The 18,886-nt window shown below is 36.3% G+C and overlaps 1 protein-coding gene across 6 annotated transcripts in view; it reads right to left on the bottom strand.

Annotated features, from left to right (window-relative positions):
• The window catches only part of LOC105339571 (kinesin-like protein KIF26B), an 85,688-nt gene that overhangs the window by 22,295 nt on the left and 44,507 nt on the right, over positions 1 to 18,886 (bottom strand). For all 6 annotated transcript variants that reach the window (XM_034470643.2, XM_034470642.2, XM_034470640.2 and 3 more), the window contains 2 exons: positions 15,021 to 15,132; positions 6,242 to 6,840 (listed from right to left, as the gene is read on the bottom strand). In XM_034470643.2, coding sequence (XP_034326534.2) covers positions 6,242 to 6,840; positions 15,021 to 15,132 — 711 coding nt within the window. The remainder of the gene's footprint in view (positions 1 to 6,241; positions 6,841 to 15,020; positions 15,133 to 18,886) is intronic.

Here is an 18,886-nt window from a genome sequence, read left to right as displayed (position 1 = left end):
TCTGTTTCATTATTAAAAAGTTAAGAAGAGAGAAAAAAATGAAATTAATTTGCCCACAGAGTTATTCCCCCTTGCAAGCTACCACCGCCTGCCAAGTTTAATAAATCATGGCAAGTTAACAACACTTTTAATATAACCAAATAAAAAAAAATTCAAATTATTTTACCGGTACAGTTGCCACAGACATTTGCAATGGATGAGAAGAGGTGCTTTTCTTTAGAAGGGGGACGGTTTCTCAATAACATTAGTCAAACAAATACTGTACATGAAGAAGCTGTTGCACATTCTTAAAGGTGACACACAAAGAAAATTGAATTTCACAGTGTCATTTGTATTGATCTGCCAAAATCATGCTAATGTATACCACACAATACCAACATATCTATCACTGTTCTCCTCTTAATGGAGGTTTTTTTTGACACCTGATGAGTGCCTTGCAGGATTTTTTTTTTTTATCAAGTAAAATCTTTCCCCTAAAATCTAAAAAAAAATAACATTGGAGCAATCTCATGTACAATTCATGAGGACAAGTCAATTTTCTGTTTTATTTTACTGCAGTGCCCTTTTGTAAAAACCGAGTAATTAAAACTTTAAGATTCTACAGGGAATCACTTTTAACAATCTTAAAATGTTTTACAAGTAAAAGCATCATTGTGTTCTGTGGAGATCCCGAGGACATTTTAAGTCAGTTATAAATCCCTCCTCATAAACTGTCTCCTACAAGGTGTTACACTTCCAAACGCAGATTTTAAGGGGATCTTTGTCATCTTTATTTTATGGTCGGGGATTAAGGTTTTAAAATTCATCTCCTACCTCCCAATCAAAAGATTTTGTGTACTGTGACTGAGATCGCAGACTCTAGAGGTGAGGCAGTTCCAATTTCATTTCAATCTCCATTGCATTGAAGTCGAATTTATTGCCACTGCACTTACGATCGGGCTGTCACCCCTGGTCGTGTCGACGGCGATATATAATGCAGTACGGTGACACCTATACCTACATGTTTTGAGTTTAATTTTAATGAGGTGTATATCTCCAGAAGATGACATATTAATTCAATATGACATGTATGTACCAGCAGGTATCAGCCCTACTTCCTATACGGCTGGGATCTCTAATCCTCTCGTAACAATAATATTTGTGATTTATTATATGAACAATTTCAATCCCACCTGTACTTACCAAATTGGTGTACTTTCGACAACAGACAGCTAATTTTAATATACAGAAGTGCAGTCATTTTAATATTAGAACTTGTAAAGTGCGTATGAAGCAGATTCATATTGTGCTTGAATATAGCTGTAATTTTTATAAATTTTTTTTCATCCTTAAAAAAAAAGTTGTCTGATAATGTAAATGGATGGCTAACAACCACCTGTCTCTTTGTCAAACTCTCAGAGCACACGAACCCACGACTGAAACATTGACTCAGGGGCTGACTCAATTGCCATCCACGGACATGGTGTCTACTTTGCTTTTAAGGGAATGAAAGTCATTACGGGTTCAAAACAAGATTTAATTAATTGAGATGTGATTTATACGATGGTCAGCTGTTACCTGCCCAGGACTGGGGCATCCCTCGAGAATGAATCACATGGCCATTGGTGTTCAGTGAGCCGTGTAATGAACGACACGAGCCCGCTCGGCTCCAGAGTTTTTGTTCTTCATCAGCAGCCGAATTAGAAATAAGACTGTTAATTAGCTGCAGGTAAATCTTTTCAGGTGCATGGTGCGTTTTGTAGAATGAGTAATCTCCTGTAGAGGCTGCCTCAATAATCTCAACCACATGATTCCTACACGTTAGCAACACACATCTAATTCAACTTAACTCTTTTGCAAAATTTGGGATACATCACACAAGCATGTGTTTCAAGATGAAAAGAATATTTTTCTTCCTGCATTTTTTTGAAAGGGAAGTAACTCTAGGTCTGAAATATGTTAGCCTAGCAACAGAATGGAATGCCTGTGAAGTAATAACTCTTCTTCTTATTAATGTGTGTTATCCATGCAATTTCCGATTTGTTTGGCCATTTAATTGATATGATCTGACCATTTCTTGGCTATGGCTCTCGATGCATTTATCATAGCAACATATTAATTCTCTCGATTAATTGCTAGATCTGAGTCACCTCAATTTTTCTGCACAAAGTCATACCCTTAGATCAAGACCTTCAACTCTAGCATCAAATTACTGTTCATTTCTAAAATCTTCAAAAGCAAAAGCAATAAACTTTGATCTGAAGATATTCAAGTCACAATTAAAATCTGTAGTTGTAATATTTGAACTGCCTAGTCAGGAAATGAACTTTTTCATATTATTTTTTTTATGAGGAGGAATATATTATTGACCAGAAAAAGGCCAGCAGATTCTGGGTTCTAGATCCCCTCTCATTTATATCATGCAAATATGGCAGAAAATAAAAAGGGGGTGGGAAATGAAATCTCCCAAAGTCCGAACTGATTTATTCCCTATGCAAATATGATTGCCCTGGCACAAAGATGTTAGAAAAATTGATCCAGTATTGATGCTCAACAAGCATGCTAGCATCACTTGCTTCTCTAGTGATCCAACTTCTCAAAGGATCAAAGAGAGAGGGCTGTCAATATCACTTAATTTTCAAATTTACGTTCCGCTGAAATTAATTCTTTGTCACAAAAGAAAATCATTGAGTAAATATATTGACCATGTTTATGAAAAGACCTACATTTGTAGGCAGCTAACCCTCGGAAAAGACAATGTCAAGCTTATGAATGGAACTAACGGAAACGACATCCGTCTTCTGCAACCCGACACCAAAAATACCCGGAAAAACTTTGTTCAACAAGAGCCATTTACCATCAGTGCTTAAAAAATGAACAATTTAGCATAATCAATCCCCCCATTAAAACTAAAGCTTATATCTGTTAAATATCCATATTGGGTTTTTTCCCTCTCTTAATTCCCTCATTTCAATGGAAGTCTTTTCACTAAATAGGAATTGTTTTTCAAGTTGTGAAAATTGGTGATACTTCATAGAGAAATAATTCTGTATGAATCATTTGACCATGGGAACTAATGCCACGCGAATCCTTGAGTAAAAAAAAAAGTGCTGTTTTTCCCATAGATTTGGAGAAGGCTGTAATTCTTTTAATCCCATTGAAAAAAAAAATTCAATACCTTATCAAGATCTTTGACTTCAATACAAAAGCTGAAAAACTGACATCTGCAATACTTCTTTTACATTTTTTTCATCCTTAAGCCCAAACATGCAATGTAAATATCATTATTGTTTCATCCTAGTCTGTATCTGTCAAGTCCAATAATATTACTGGAGAGGATTAAGAGCTTAAAAAGGAAATCGTTGTTTATCCATTCACAGGCGCCCAACCGTATTATTTAATGAAGGATCTAATTACTAGAGGCCAGTGTTTTATCTTTTGAATGCATTACAAGAAAGATAACTCTGAATGGCTTCCAAGCACTAAGCCCAATTAGCCTAGCTGTGCATGCATGCAGTTTCAGTGAACATCCATTAATTAAAGTTGAAATGATATCTTGTAAGTTACATTTAAATTCAGCAAAACTTTATCAATTCTATGCTAATTTCTTTTGTTTTTGAAATAATTATTTTTTGATCCAACATCGATCTGAAAAAATTATCTGAATATGAAATTTTCTGATTTTCATAATGATAGTATCAACAGCATATGAATGTATATGTGTTATGATAGTTAACCCCTGTAGCATAAATCAGAGGGATGAGTCAAATCCATTCAGTGGTTGGAGTGAATCAAATTTGTAGCTTCAGACTCTCAACACAATTAGTTCTGTTTGGAAAATGAATATAATCACCAATAATTACCACGGAACGGCCATTGACAATCGGTATTCAGTTAGACCAGCCTTTAATCATCAGTGTTGCATGTCCACTTGTTCGGGGATAAATCAAGATAATTTTTATAATGGTCAGTTTGGCCACGTTAACAAAAAGTCGGGAGGAAGTTGTCAACACTTTCATTTCCTGGAAAATCGGTCCCCAGCATCAGCCAGCATCGTCACAAGCCTCGCGACCGTGACAAGACGGCGAGATGGCACAGCCTCAGGACTAGGGAAACAGGAAACAAAGAATTGTGCATGAACTCTGCGGAAAAGGTGAAAGCGCCTGCAGTCCAAAAGGTGAATCTAGCTGGGGCCCCGGTCACACGAGTCCTTCTGTCCCTCAGATTCCTCTTCGTACATACTCTGTCCCCCCAGGCAGATGGATTGACACTTAATTCTAACCAGATTTGTTTTTAGGTGATATAATCAAACTTTACTGTTAATCAACCAGACCAACTTGATTAAGAGTCTGAATTCACAGGGGGGTCAAATAGAAAGTAATGGCCTTATATCATTTTAAGGGTAAAAAGAAGAAAGAGAATGAAATCCTTTTTTTAAGGAGTAATTCTTCCTGAACATATTAGCTGAGCATTTTCACTATAAACTGGTATTAGTTCCGCACTGGTCTTCACATGGTCTCTATCTCCACTGTATCTAATCAATCAGAGATTCAATCTACCGTTTTCACTTTTCGACCATCACCGAGATTAAAAAGTGTGTCTGGTAGATATTTTGGTAGGTGTGACAGTGGAACAATCAAAAGTGGGGGCAAAACAATAAAACTCATCTGCCATAGATTTCACTGATACAGGAAATTTGAAGCGTTTGACAACTGACAACCCGGTCAAACGCTAGCTGTGATCCTGTGGATCCAGGACTGAACCTATCTGTTACCAATCTGATAGAGCCAGATTATCCAAACACAATGATCACCTGATCCAGCTAGTAACAATAAAATCATTTTATTATTAAACCATATGTGACTTGCATGAATCTACTGTAGCAATTCAAACATACAAAACCATCCTCCTTGGACATGTGTGTGTGAAAACCATCTGCCAATACACTACCAAACCTTTGGTGAAAGCTTACATTCTTCAAAATATCTATATCATCTGCAATTTATTTTGATTGATTTTGGGATTTACAAATTTCCAATCAAGCAGAACTTTTGCAATATTTTCTTGTTTCATCCTCCAAAACAGCCTGCCACAGTCCATGACAAGAGTTTTCAAGCTATTTATTCTTTACTGTCTGTCTCTCATTATTCTAGCATCAGCTCCTCAACTTTATAAAAAAAAATTGCCTGAAATGCACTACTAATGACTGGAGATCAATTTTCAAAATTGCTCTCCTAACATCAGAGATTTGTTTAATCATGACATGAATCTGCAAGAACCATTTTGACAAATTTCCTCATTTCTACTCGCTTTTTTTTCTCTGCAGCAGTGCACCAAAAGACTCAGATTCTTGAATCTCTTTTTCCCCCCTATTTTCTTCTTCTTTTGTCAGCAACATTGACAAAGCAATTTAAACGAGATTCTTCACACTGACATTTTCCTCACAAGAGAAAACAGCACCAAATGAATTGGAACAGAAAAAGGAGTTTTGACACCTATTATTGGGAGATTTGTGTGTGATTAGATACCATCACCACAGCCAATTTCCCTTAACCAGATTATGCTTTATGGACGATCGCTGATGGACACCTCCTCTGGTATTTCACACCTGTAGATTTGACATTTTCTTGACTTTAGGTCATTGAGGCCGGACAAGGTGAGAACAGGATTATCAGATTTTAATCAGGGGTGATTTGTCAGCACTTGTATCAATCAGCCATAACAAAAGTGCCTGATAAATACTATCTACCCTCTAATCCTCTGTTACCTATCCTCCTAATCAAACTGTTAAAAGGTGAGAAACACTGGATATCCTAACACTGGTCTGTTAATTCTTGCATAAACAGCGAAAGTATTCTGAATGAAAGACTCTCTCAAGTGAATCATTGAAGAAATATTTGAAGTTCTCTGAGCAAAGAAACTTTTAAAAGAAAAGGAGTTCAAACACTGAATTCCACACACCTACATGCTAATCAATTATCAATTTTGACATTTTCCTTACTTTTTGTGAACCTTAAAGTTTCTTTCTGGTACACTTTTGTCCAGTAGACCAGATCAAATATGTACACTACCTCACATTCACATTCACACTAAACTTTCTTAAAGTGAAATTATAAATTTTACCCCTTAAATACAACAGTCATTTAATTTCTTTTTAATTTTCTTTTTTAGAATTTTAAAACCAATTATAGCCTATGATCTGTGCGATAATTTTGTGTTAATACGTAGAGTATGGGTTAGAAAATAAATATCAAAGACTTACCGTGCAAAAAAAGAAGCCGCTGCTGACTGCTGGCTGGAAACTGACCCCGGGGAGGAGACTCTAGAAAATGGGGGTGGTGACATTGCATGAGGGGGAGACATCACTTGAGGGGGCGACATCGCTCGCGCGTGGTGGGGCACAGGAGACATGGGGGAGGAAGGCACAGAGTAATTCATCACAGGGGAGCCATACTGAGTTCCTGTCACTGAATACTGTAGATGTGAATACTGAGGACTTTGCACCGGGTCCGGATACTGGTTCATATGATACACTGTTCCTGTGGGTTGTCCCCGATAAGGAGACCCGGGGGTCACATGTTGAGCACTATAGGGCTGGTTGGGGTAATTATGGGGGGAGGTGTGCACACCGCGAGGGTACTGCTGCGCGTGGTAGGGACTGTGGCCTGCTTGCATAGGAGGATTATAATGTCCCATTTCGGCACTGTGTATAGAGTTTGAATGCATATTCTGCTGTCGGACTTGACTGGGCGTCACAGAGTGAGGAGATCCCGGATACATCATGGAGTGCTCCATAACCTGGGATAAGTTTTCAGGGAATGACTTTGTTCCTGAAGCACTGGCCCGCTGCTGTGCTAGCATCTGTAAAGATAAGGCCAATCGTCAAAACGGTCATCAAACAAATACGTATCTACAGTTATGGTATCAAACTACAAAAGAAATTGTAACAGACCCTTTCAATTATATTCATATTATGCCAAATTTGATTTCAAAAGAGCAGTATCACTGAGGCATGAAGGTTTGTCTGGGAGGGTAAGTCATGGCATGAAACTTGTTCCTTTTCATGATAACATTAATGAAATTTTCCATAAAGATAAGATGGATCGATCAGAACAAAAAAAAAAATTACAAGTCTCCAATGACCAATATAAGAACATGTGTATGAGTATCAAAAACCTCTGATAAAGGGGAGAACACTCCATGTATTAATCCTCCGTAACAATATAAAAGTACTCCATCACTTCAGAATACGACCTTCATCGTCAGTCTCTCCACACTGAACTGCCAATCTTCAATACCACTGAAGCAATATATAATAAAACACTGATTCCATGTACCGGGCAATATAGGTGTAACTTGATCCCCACATCACAACATAAACCTCTTGAATTTTAACACATTGCAGAAATTATTATATGCACCATTTCCTGCCGCTGTAATGGATATATTAATATGCATTTGTGCACATGAAATGTTTCTGATCTCGACTTGAGTGTCAGGCCCCACTCTTAGATCAAAGACCCGGGGTCGTATACTACTGATCTCAATGAAGACATCATCTATCTAGCCGCTTACTAGTATAGCCCCCTAAAGCTATGTTTTGATTGGTCGGATATCTTCACTATAGATGGCCCATACATTACACATAGCAGGACAGTTCAGGAATCACAATAACCCGCAGTACATAATAGATATTAACTTCTATCCCTTGTCAGCTTTACTTCCCATTAAGTGCATTAGTTGTGTCATGGTCTCCAAGATCAAAGAGGAGGGTCCCTTATTATTTATTGAAGGTTTGGTAACTTTTTGACAGCTTTTATTGCTTGTACACTGCTTTAGCTGTTGTAGAATGTAAATCAATTTTGATGTTATGCTGTAGAACTGTAAGCTAACACCTTGAACACAACACTTCACTCTATCATCCCTTAACATTTATAAACAGCATTTTTTATTTCCTGTCTTCTCTCTTTTCCAATCTTCATTCATAATTTACAAACTTATCACAAACGGCTTGTAGTTGGGGAAAAAAAGCCAAGCCTATTTTAAAAAACTTATGTAAGGCTTCTAACTCTTTAGATGATCAAACCTGAATGAAATTATTTTTCAGAAAAGATCTATAAAACATGTATGTGTCCCAATAAATTTCTGGACAGAATAAAGTCCCAACATGCTTGGTTAGCTTTTATACCTGCCAGGTGCGAAAAATGGCCAATAGATTTAGTATTTGTGGATAGCGTTGTCAGCTGTGGTCCCTGAAGACAGTGGTTATCAGGGAAATAAAAGAGAAATTAAATTTGTTATCAGCTTGTTATTAACAAAAGGATGAACCCTGCCACCCTACCTCCACCGCGGATATTTCCACTAAAAACCCCGGCAATCCACTGGGCGTATCACTTCATCGGATTCCAAACTCTGCTATAACTACCTCCAATTGCTGTCATGATCACCTTTGGGTATAATGCTGGTAGTACGGTACAGGGAACTTTCACTATCTACTCTGCTGACAACCAGTTTGATAAGGAGCTAGTATCTGAGACACCGCTGAATTAAAACATGGTGCTCCCTTTAACTCAGCTAGATTCCCAAAGACTGCTTTAAAATTAATAATGACCTCTTTTTACTGGCTGTGTGAGGCAGCAAGTGAACCTCCTAAAGGATTCTGAACCAAGCGAAATTATTACAGCCACCTTGCAGTCTAATTACAGTGGAGTCTCCGGGGTGCATTAATAAGGGGTCGTTACATCATAAACCACCAGACCAGTAAGTAACTCAGGTCTCCATCATCAAAGGGCTGGGAAACCTGATCCCGCTATAGTTTGTTTAACACTGACCTGATAACACATAGGACACACAAGAGAGCAGATTTCATGACTCCGAGAGAATCACTATACTCGACTACAATAAATGGAGGGTCTTAAGCATCATTACACTGCTTATCTCACTACTAAAACAAACAGTTTGACAAATCTTATCAGCCCCTCATACTAGTATCCTTTAGATGAAAGTCATTCTGGTCAACCATAGTCTAAATATTTGCTGTATTTATTGCAGGGACATCCTTTTCCTGCTAAGAACTAATTCAGGTATGAGCCGTAATCAGAGTTATAAAAATATTTTCCCAACCTGATCACTTCCTTAAACCCTTCAATATATTAACAAACTCCTCCATGTTACAACATTCCTTTGCAAATGAACTGACAAGTTCAATGTTAAAAAAAGCTTTGATATGATAATAAATTACCTCCAAACTCTCTTGCATGTAGTAGTTAAAATATTCATGTATATTCATTTAGAAATAAGCCAATCAATTTGCTAAGCAATAAATCAAAACTTTTTCAATCAAAACAGAAACTTTTCTTACCATTCAATTACAAACTGAATCCAATCATAACACTTCTGGTTCTGATTCGCTAACAATCCTGTCATTTTTTTTTTTTTGCCCCTTACTTTCTGGGCTAATTAACAGTTCTAACGATCAGTGGGTCTGACTTTGGTCTTCAATGGAAAATCCTACTTTTGGCAGAGGGACCACCCCACCCCATGAAAACTGACTGTGCATTTGTTATACCTGAAAGTTGCTACCTGTAATTAAGTCACTCAAAGTCACACCTGGTACCAGACCCACACAAAGTGATCAACAAGAATTCCTCCTGCAACAATTGACTTTTTTGACCCCCTGTTGTTTTCTAAACAAATCTCCTGGATAATGAGGGCTTTCTCTGTCCTGTTTTTCGGCTAGGGTGCTAAACAAAAAGGCACTGGGCGAGAGAAATAAAACAAGGGGGTGATCCAGATAATGACTGCTTATTGCCCCCACAAGGGGCCAGTGACACTGTGCACAGAGCTATTGCCTATTGAGAACCAATCAATCCATTACATTATTAATTACATCACTGCAATTCACGGCGCATTATAGGCCTCCATATATACCAACAATAAACAAATTGCCCTTCACTAATACTAATGGAATGTATTAATATTATTTCGGTAGCTGTGTGTTTTATTAAATTGGTAAATAAAGCATGTGGTTTTCATGACTTGGAAAGGTTAATCAACTCCCTGTCACTTTTATTTGTTGACATTTACCACAATTGCTATACATTTGCATCTATATTAAAAACTTCTCATTTTTTAAGTCGTGTATCAAGGCTGTACATATATCAGAGAATGCTTTAACCTTGATTTTTCCCCTGACAATTAGCACTCCTCTGACACTGAAATATAACTTAATAAAACATCAAATTAGGCAACCTGTGGATAAAATTTCGCTTAAATGTCCATGTCTAAATTCAAGAAATAAATGAGTGAAAAAAATCCAACCCCGAACAGAAGCCATTCCGATGAGTCCAACTAGGATAATGACCAGTCCTTTTATGTAATAGAACCAATAAAGAAAGTCTTTATCTACATTTGCCTGACAAATGAGGTCTGAATGCCTTTTAAAAATGTCTCCAGCTATAGTAACTTCATCTCCCGAGCTTTGCCCGATAGTATGTTACAAAGACGATCTTGCTTACAAGCCTTCAGCGATGTTTTCCAAACCTAAATATCCTTTGAAAATACAAATTAAGACATGGTCAGGAAAGATGACTAACAATCCTTATAAAGCATCAGTGTACATTGCCCTTTCTAATAAAAATAATTTCTTTGTCGGCTACCAACCATGTCCCTCCCCCTCAATTCATAAGTGGACATCCCTCCATTGTGATCTCCCGCAAGTATGCAATATCGGAGGTTTGGCCTGGTCCCTTAACAAAAAAAAAAATGTCTGAAAGGTGACCAAGTTCATTCATAAACTTTTTCACATTTACAACGAAACCATTCCTGCATGCCCCTTGGCATTCATTATAGACAACCCTTCTTCATTATATGCATGGACACAAGAATCTGAAACGCGATTATGTAAAAACTTCACCTAGACCCCGCACAGATCAATTACATAACAACAATGCGTCCGACACGATTCCTCTAATTTTTCACCAATATGAAGACTTTTTAACTTTCGTGCAACGACCACAAAATGACATGGTTTGGATGCCACTTGTCAGTTTCTTTCTCAGTCAACGAGCATCATGCGATTGATCCTTCTACCACCGCTTATTTTTCTCCCCTTTAACTACCAATTTACAAAATTCATTCATAAAAACAGGAAACTAGAGGTGTGAGAAAAATTTGATCATTCCAGGCACTTCTGAATGAAACTATAAGTACCATATCACTTGAAGAGTTGTAAATATACATTGCCGTCAGTGCTTTTCGACTGTAAAAAATAATCTTGCCTTCATGATATATAACATCAAAGGGCCAACATGAGTCACATTTGACAATTTTCTTAATGTGAAGTTGCACCTCACTTCCCAAAGAATATTATAGTCTCAAAATTAACGTCAACAATTTTTCTCTAAACAAATGTGGGCAATAAAACTCTAAAATAAACATGCAAAAAATTACCACTGCAATCCCACAACTTATTTCCTGAGAAATGAATTTCGCAGAAAAAAAATGAAAAAAGAAAAATTGTTTGTTTGCTGTTGAGTAATTACACAATTATGTTTATCTTTAACCCTTACCTACTAGAATACATCTCCACCAAAAGTAGACCTCTGTTTAACATTCATGAATTATGTTCTATCTCAATCCTTTCTTGGTGTTCACTATAGCTATGAATCTACACCACTTCAAAAAAAATAAACTGACAGCTAACACAAACTTTCCTTTTAAAAAAAAAATCACTTCTTATTTGTACATAGCTCCAGGTCTGGTCTTGATATAAGGACGCATCTCAGATATAATAAATCAATTCTCCCAGCTCAGATCATTTCCTCTGTTCATCATTACTTGGGAGGTGAATAAACTTGTCAATTTGATGAAAATCCCGAATAAAAAATTTCAATTTTTGATCACTTTAATAGATTTCCTCATCCCTGCAGATATTTTTTCACTTTTACTCCGTTGAATAGGTATCACCTATCACACACCAAATATTCCTTGTCTACACAAACTCTAAAGCTCAGGTAAAGAACCCCACACCTCTAGCACTAGCCATGCAGTGTCTTAATGCCACTGCTACATCTCTCCAATTTGTCTGTGGGGCCTTATAGAACTACTTGTCCACTTCAGAAATTACACACCTCTGTCCAACACACCTGTAATTGTCACAAAATGCACAGGAAGCACTGCTTATAGTCGGACAATGTGTACTGAAGCTTCCCAATATCACAGAAGTTGAAGATAAGTTCTCCGCACAGATATGGACCTTATACCTGAAGTTCTTCAGCTGACAATATTCGCCATGTGTATCAGAACAGACATTTAAATACCTGAGACGCGAGAACGCACCTGGACTGCTGTCAAGTATCAGAGAGAGCACGTTAAATGGGCCGTACGCACGGTCTGACTTAAACAACAGTCGGTCGTAGTCCTATTTAAATCAATGCTGTTATTCTACGCAATGTAATACAGTAACTCTCCTATCTAGAGAAAGACATAGACGAGTCATCCGAATGAACATTTATGGATCACACAAAAAGAACATTAGAAAGGCGCAATAAAAATGCTCGGATTCTGACGGAGGTGAACATTTCCGATCCAATATCTGTAACAGTGTAACCAATATTACTTTCCTATTAAGTAGTTAAGTATACTGCGAAAATTGATCCAAATCGGCCTGTGATACTTTACAGAGCTTTTAACTTTCCGTCTCGGAACCAAGTAATCAATCAAGACCCTTACTACCATACAGGACTAGGCTGTTCTCTTCTCATCTTATAAATGCAAAAAAAATTTATCACAATAAATTTTGTCATTGATCAACGGCCTACAGTAAGTTGATTTGCATTATTCCAGTGTATAATGATATCATAACTGTTTTAAATGCTGCTTACTTACATCTGCGTGAAGCCTAAACCTTGGCCGGGTCATTAACTGTACGATTACCACACATCTTCTTTCCTATTTATAATGCTTTTGAATTCCATCTATGGCTTGTATCAATATTTTGACAGAATACTGTGCCATTAGATAATTGAATATTAGAACCTTTACACAATGGCCCTGAATGAGAAAGTCGGTGTCTTCATTATGTATAGGCTCGATGTTTGAACTCCTCGTAGAGTACTAAGATGAGTTCTGCTGTCCCCTTATACCCTGTACTTTTACCGGGACAATAACAAGTCAACACATTTAAACTTAATAACAATTAACTGTAAACAAATCTGCGAGTGTCAATCTCTGAATCTGACAATGTAAAGCCACAGACCAAAAAATCATAATAATTGCGTGTTAGAGTACATATTAAAAGGGGGATTTGCTCAAGTCTGTATCTAGATTGCAGTAAACATGGCCATGTAGGCCTAACAAAGGTCAACTCAACAGGGATTTCATCTCTTTATTTCTCATATAATGCCCTCTGTTTGGGATGACATTATGGCATCATATTCCTATCATATTTCCATCCTTGTGGAATGATTCTTATTTTACATTGTCTTTCAATATTTCCATGCTAAAGTAGAAAGTATACACAGTTAGTGCATATAAGGTACGTCCAAGTACTTCAACAAATCACAATTACTGCTCTAAATAAGAATATCTGTCAAAATAGTATTTATGCTACCCTTGAAAGATTATGATTAGCTTAAAAAAAAAAAAAAAAATTTCCAATATTTCCACGAGTATAATTACTTTAATCGGAGGATAATTACCCATCAGAAGGACAAACGGCAAGCAGCAGCTTCAAGAGAATTAATGCGACAAGAACACGGAAGATTGCTGCAGCAACATTGAATTCAAAAACACAACAATTTCCTCTAATCTGCAAATCACCCCCTCTCCCATGGACCATCTATGGGCAACATTCATGTAAAGTCCCACTAAATGCCTAGCGATTTTGATTGTGCACACATGTGAATTTAATAACGTGTTTGAAGTCTTTACATCCCAAACTGGGCAGAAAAAAAGGGTTAATTATTCGTGACAAAATCATCAGGAAATAGCACATTGCATTCAGTACAATGGATTTATTTCATTTTCTATAATTATCCACCGTTTCTCTTTGATTGTGCTGCTCAGTATTCCGGACGTTAAGGAGAAAATAGGACTTGTAACTTTTTCACTCTCTTTTCAATAGCCCTCTAAATTTTATGAATCACAATTTCAGTATATACATAGAGTGTATACATTTAACATGAAAATGGCAAATTCCAGCATATATTGTACAAATTGTTCCTAAAAGTAAATCCAAAAAAAATATTTAGACTGTCCTAAATTTTTTGTGTGTATTCTTTGTCTTCAATAGCAATTCCTAGCTTGTTGTAACATTAACTACAAATCTAAATCCAATATTTCAAACATTAATTATCCTTAGAACAGACAAATTTTGTAATCAGATTTCTCCATCAATTAACCGTTTTCAATTTTCTTGCATTACTGTTCCTTTTGGATTCTCTGAGCATCCTTTGATATACAATCCCGTTAATTTCATGAAGTAGCACACTGGGGAACACATTACGCAGCACTGCAGCGACTTCCATACAACTCCACACTACAAGATCATCTTAATCCAAGGGCTGTCCCTCAATTTGTGGGTGACATAATCATTACAGCTGAAGACAATGATTCGAGAGACAAGCTTCTCAATCACTTTGAAACAGGAAATCTATCATACTGTCTGTGTGCTAATGTGCAAGTCTGTGTCTACTCACATAACAGATAAAAGCTACCCTTAAAAAAGAGGACATGAGACAAAGATTTTTTTGGGGGCTTTATGATTAATTTTTTCCCCTTTTCCTCTAGAATTCAAACAGATCATGTCAGATATGACTTTCATTAGCTAGTTCTTTTTATAAACCACAATTGCTATTACTGTGAACAGATAAAAAGCATCATTTCAAAAATTGAGAGGAAATTGCAATTCTGCATGTATACAGTACATACCTATTCAATCAAGAGCATAGTGCACAACAGCAGCATAGATTTTTTACCTCCTCAAACATAAAACTTTAATCATATAGGTAATTACAGGTTATAGAGGAAGTTTCTCTTACCTGATTGATCCTGGAGAGGTGGTTGCTCAGGTGGGGCTGTTCCAGAGGTCCATTGTAGGGGCCCCCTCCTCCACTGGTTACTGGGCTTCCTTGAGACTTCGGCTTCAACGATCTGGAATGGATTCAAAACTTTTCTTAATTTTTTGTTCTTGACTTAATTGGTGCATCCATACAATGCACATACCAGATTTTATAAATGAAATATGTGGCAACATCTAAATTCCTGAACATTACAATCCCTGGAAAGTTTATTAACATTTTATGTGAAATCAACATGCATTTTCACCCTTTATTAAAACTGCTGTTTCACATGCAATTTTCCTTGGCTTTATAAATACATTATTTCAACTAATGGTATAACTCAAGTTATGCATTAATATGCATTATTCAAACTATGAAATTCAACCTGACTTAGTGTCCATAATGATAATTCTTTGAAGTGGCTAATTATGGCATAAGGTCAAGATTATATTTTATCCTTTTAATATATGGGGCAGAAATGAAACCCTATTTTTTCTGAAGGAAATTCAGCCTAAAAGGCCCTGACTTTCAGCCTGATATTTGGCCCTATCAGATGTATTTAATTGTGTTTGTGCGTGTTTGTACATTGCAATAAACATGCACCCTTCCATGCTAAGTATTGAACCAAAGTACAGAAGGGGCTTTTGATTTTTGACTCAAGAGCTTGCATTGATGTAATATTGGTTCATACAAATATTCCATCATTCATACTACGAGAGGCAGAATTAATTTAAAATGAAATATGAACACTTCAGTCAACAAAAGAACATTTTGACGTGAATTTTATGTGCAAGCCACTCGAAATATTTACATGTAACAAAGATAGGATTAAAGTGTTTCGGGGATTAATGCTTTTGGTTTTACGACAAATCCCGTGGAAAGTCCCATATGCTAGCTCTTAAGTTCCAGATATGATGGATATATTGTATGGATAATTCTAAAATCAAATGCACAAGTAAATGTTGAGTCACGGATATTGTCATTTTCTTATCTCAATTTATAGTCTTTATGTTGAAAATTAGTTTGTAAAATACGCTGGTAATACAATACAGAAAAAATGCCGAGTAATAAAACAATTCACTAATGGTCCTGCATCATCGATAACGCTTCACTAAGCATATTGATTACAAAAACGAACAACAAAAAGTTAATTCAATAATATCATAACTTCCACCTGTAAATTTCTCAGACTGTCAATTTCCAATAAACTTTACAGAGAGAAGTCCGAGTGCTATTCTACCCCTGACAAAGGTTCAGTCTGCTTTACTGCAACGACTGAGAAGAGCGATGATAAATTGGTATCAATATTTCACCCAAATCAACCATTCCTCCCTCAAAATAGGTTCAGAAATAGATAGAAATATGCTTCCAGTATTGAAAATCGCTGGACTTTGAAGATGACACCAATATAAATCAAATGTCTTTTTTCAATGCGCATTGTGTGCATTTTTATTTCTAAATTAGCTCTTGCGGTTGGAATGGGAAAGTTCCCCATCATAACGTGGGGAATGCTAATAATATATATGGAATTACAAAAAAGCCACCTGCAGTCAGCAATCTGGATTTCCACACCTGGATCATTACCTTCCATTGCCAAATACTTTGAAATTATATTAAATATTGTTGTTTCTGGATATCACCAGATCTATCAGTTATAATGAGATTTTTATTAAACTGATTTACCAAGTTTCCATTGAAGCATGCAGCGAAGGATGTAAACGATGCTGTTATGTAATTATTTTTTCATCTGCAAGATTTTCTTTCAAAAAAAGTGAGGCTTTAGATCATGAAAGTTTTGCAGTAGAAAACAAATTTAAATTTTAGTGTCACTTTAAAAACCCCTCTCATTACAAATTTCAGAAATTCTTCCACTTTCTACACTTTCTCTGAAGAACGGGAAAAGCAAAGCGAAGCGTAAAACCTGACACCATTCATAAAACATATAGTTCTTTCCAAATGAAAAAAGAGAAACCAGAGTTATAGCCTGTGATCCCATTCTTTGGAGGGTATTTCTACCATGCGCTTGTTGTAACTCGACCCAATCGGCCAGATTGTTTCAGTAAACTGTGGCCCAAAGTTTCACCTGTGAAAATCTACATAGCTATCTATTCTGACTACATACACACTGCACTTGCATAAAGCTTTATAAGCTTCCACTTGATCAAAAAACTGGTCTACAAAAAAACAGATATAAAACCCCAATGAAATCTCCCCCCCCCTTTTTTTTCCCCTCCCAAACTTCTTCAGTGTCAAAAGAAAGGGTCAACCAGGTGTTAGTAAGAGAAATCTTTGATGTGGAATCAGAATTCCAATGTACAGACCTGTCAACAAGGGCTGTGGTTTACAATCCCTCAAAATTTACAACTTCTCATTCAAAAAAAAAAATATATCCTGGAACATTAAGTCGCAGCCAAAGTTTGTGAATGATCTGCGGATTCGGATGAGTGATAGGTGAAATGCTTGGATGTGTATTATCATGTAGATCAAATGTCCGTCAGCGAGTACATTGATGAGAGATAGAGGGCCCTGACAGGACCTCATTTACATATTTTCAAATAAAAAAAAAAAAATTATTCTACACCTTACCGTCTACAAGAGTGTCTTGTGTTGACAATTCACAAGGAATAAATCATCTCTACTCATTGACATAAAAAATGTTACCAATGAACAATGGGCCGCCTTGTTTTGATCTTTCTGTGGCTTCCATACAACTGTCCCTGAATGTGCGTAGGAGATTGTCATTTCCATGACAGTATAAACAATATTAGAAAGATACATCCTGGAATTATCATTTCTGCAGCTTATGAGTTCCAAAGAAATCAACATGAAGAAGACTTCAAGTTTTACATTTCATATGAAACTTGGGTGTCAGCAGATTTGGAATGTTCATTCTGTTTAACAATCTCAAACTTTATTGATAATAAAAATTGACAATTCTTCTTTTTTTAACCTAAAATTTAATAAAACAATGAATACAAATGTAATTCATATCAATGTATTACCCAATGTCTGCATGAAATCACATGAAATTCAACAATATTGAATTTTCCCTTTTTTTTTTAATTACAAGAAGAAAAATCCCACCTATAAGAATTAAATTTTAAAAACACCTCTTTCCAACAGCTCGAACAGCTTTAAAGTCTTAAATTAAATTAATAAGTGTTTGTAAAACTAGTTCAATGACCAGTTGTAATGTGACTGTCATATGCCTAATGTATGCCAACTCAGTTAATTAAAATTCAGCACACTAAAGAGCCTAGACAGACTTAGTTTGTTGATAATGCTGATGACAATTAATCAAATTGGCTCGTTAATGTCCGTCAACAAAACAGAAAGTAGAAATTGCCATGGCGTACCAAGTGAAAAATCCATCCATCCTTTATCCCCTCTCAGATAATTGTACCACAGGAGTTATCAAACTACTCCTCATTAATTGGGTTTATTGCTATAAGAACATAAAATCATTGGCAAAAAGAAATGTTTGCATTGTAATTAGTTAGCTGGAAATTAGCTCTCCATAAAATTATTACCATACACTAATAAAGAGCGGTTATTTAACGAAATTCTTTAAAAAAAAAAATCAAAATTCAGCATCAACTCTGCGGCTGATGCTGCAGGAACCAAGAGTTCTCTTCCTTGCGATAGCATCCTCTAATTCATGCCTTAGGGAACTGTGCTACAAAAAACTGGAAAAGAAACTCACTACATAATTTCACTTCCCTGATAAATGAAAAACACATTAATAATATAAAGGGTTTTTACCTCAACAAAAACACATTAATTATAGCTTTATACAAGACAGTTTAACCCTAGCTAAGTTTGTCAACATAGTTAAATTGTTTGTA

This window comes from Magallana gigas, chromosome 6 (assembly GCF_963853765.1).
Source record: "Magallana gigas chromosome 6, xbMagGiga1.1, whole genome shotgun sequence".
In the NCBI taxonomy this organism is placed as follows: Eukaryota; Metazoa; Mollusca; class Bivalvia; order Ostreida; family Ostreidae; genus Magallana; species Magallana gigas.
The sequence above is the reverse complement of the archived record's forward strand: the minus strand, read 5'-3'. Positions and strand labels throughout refer to the sequence as shown.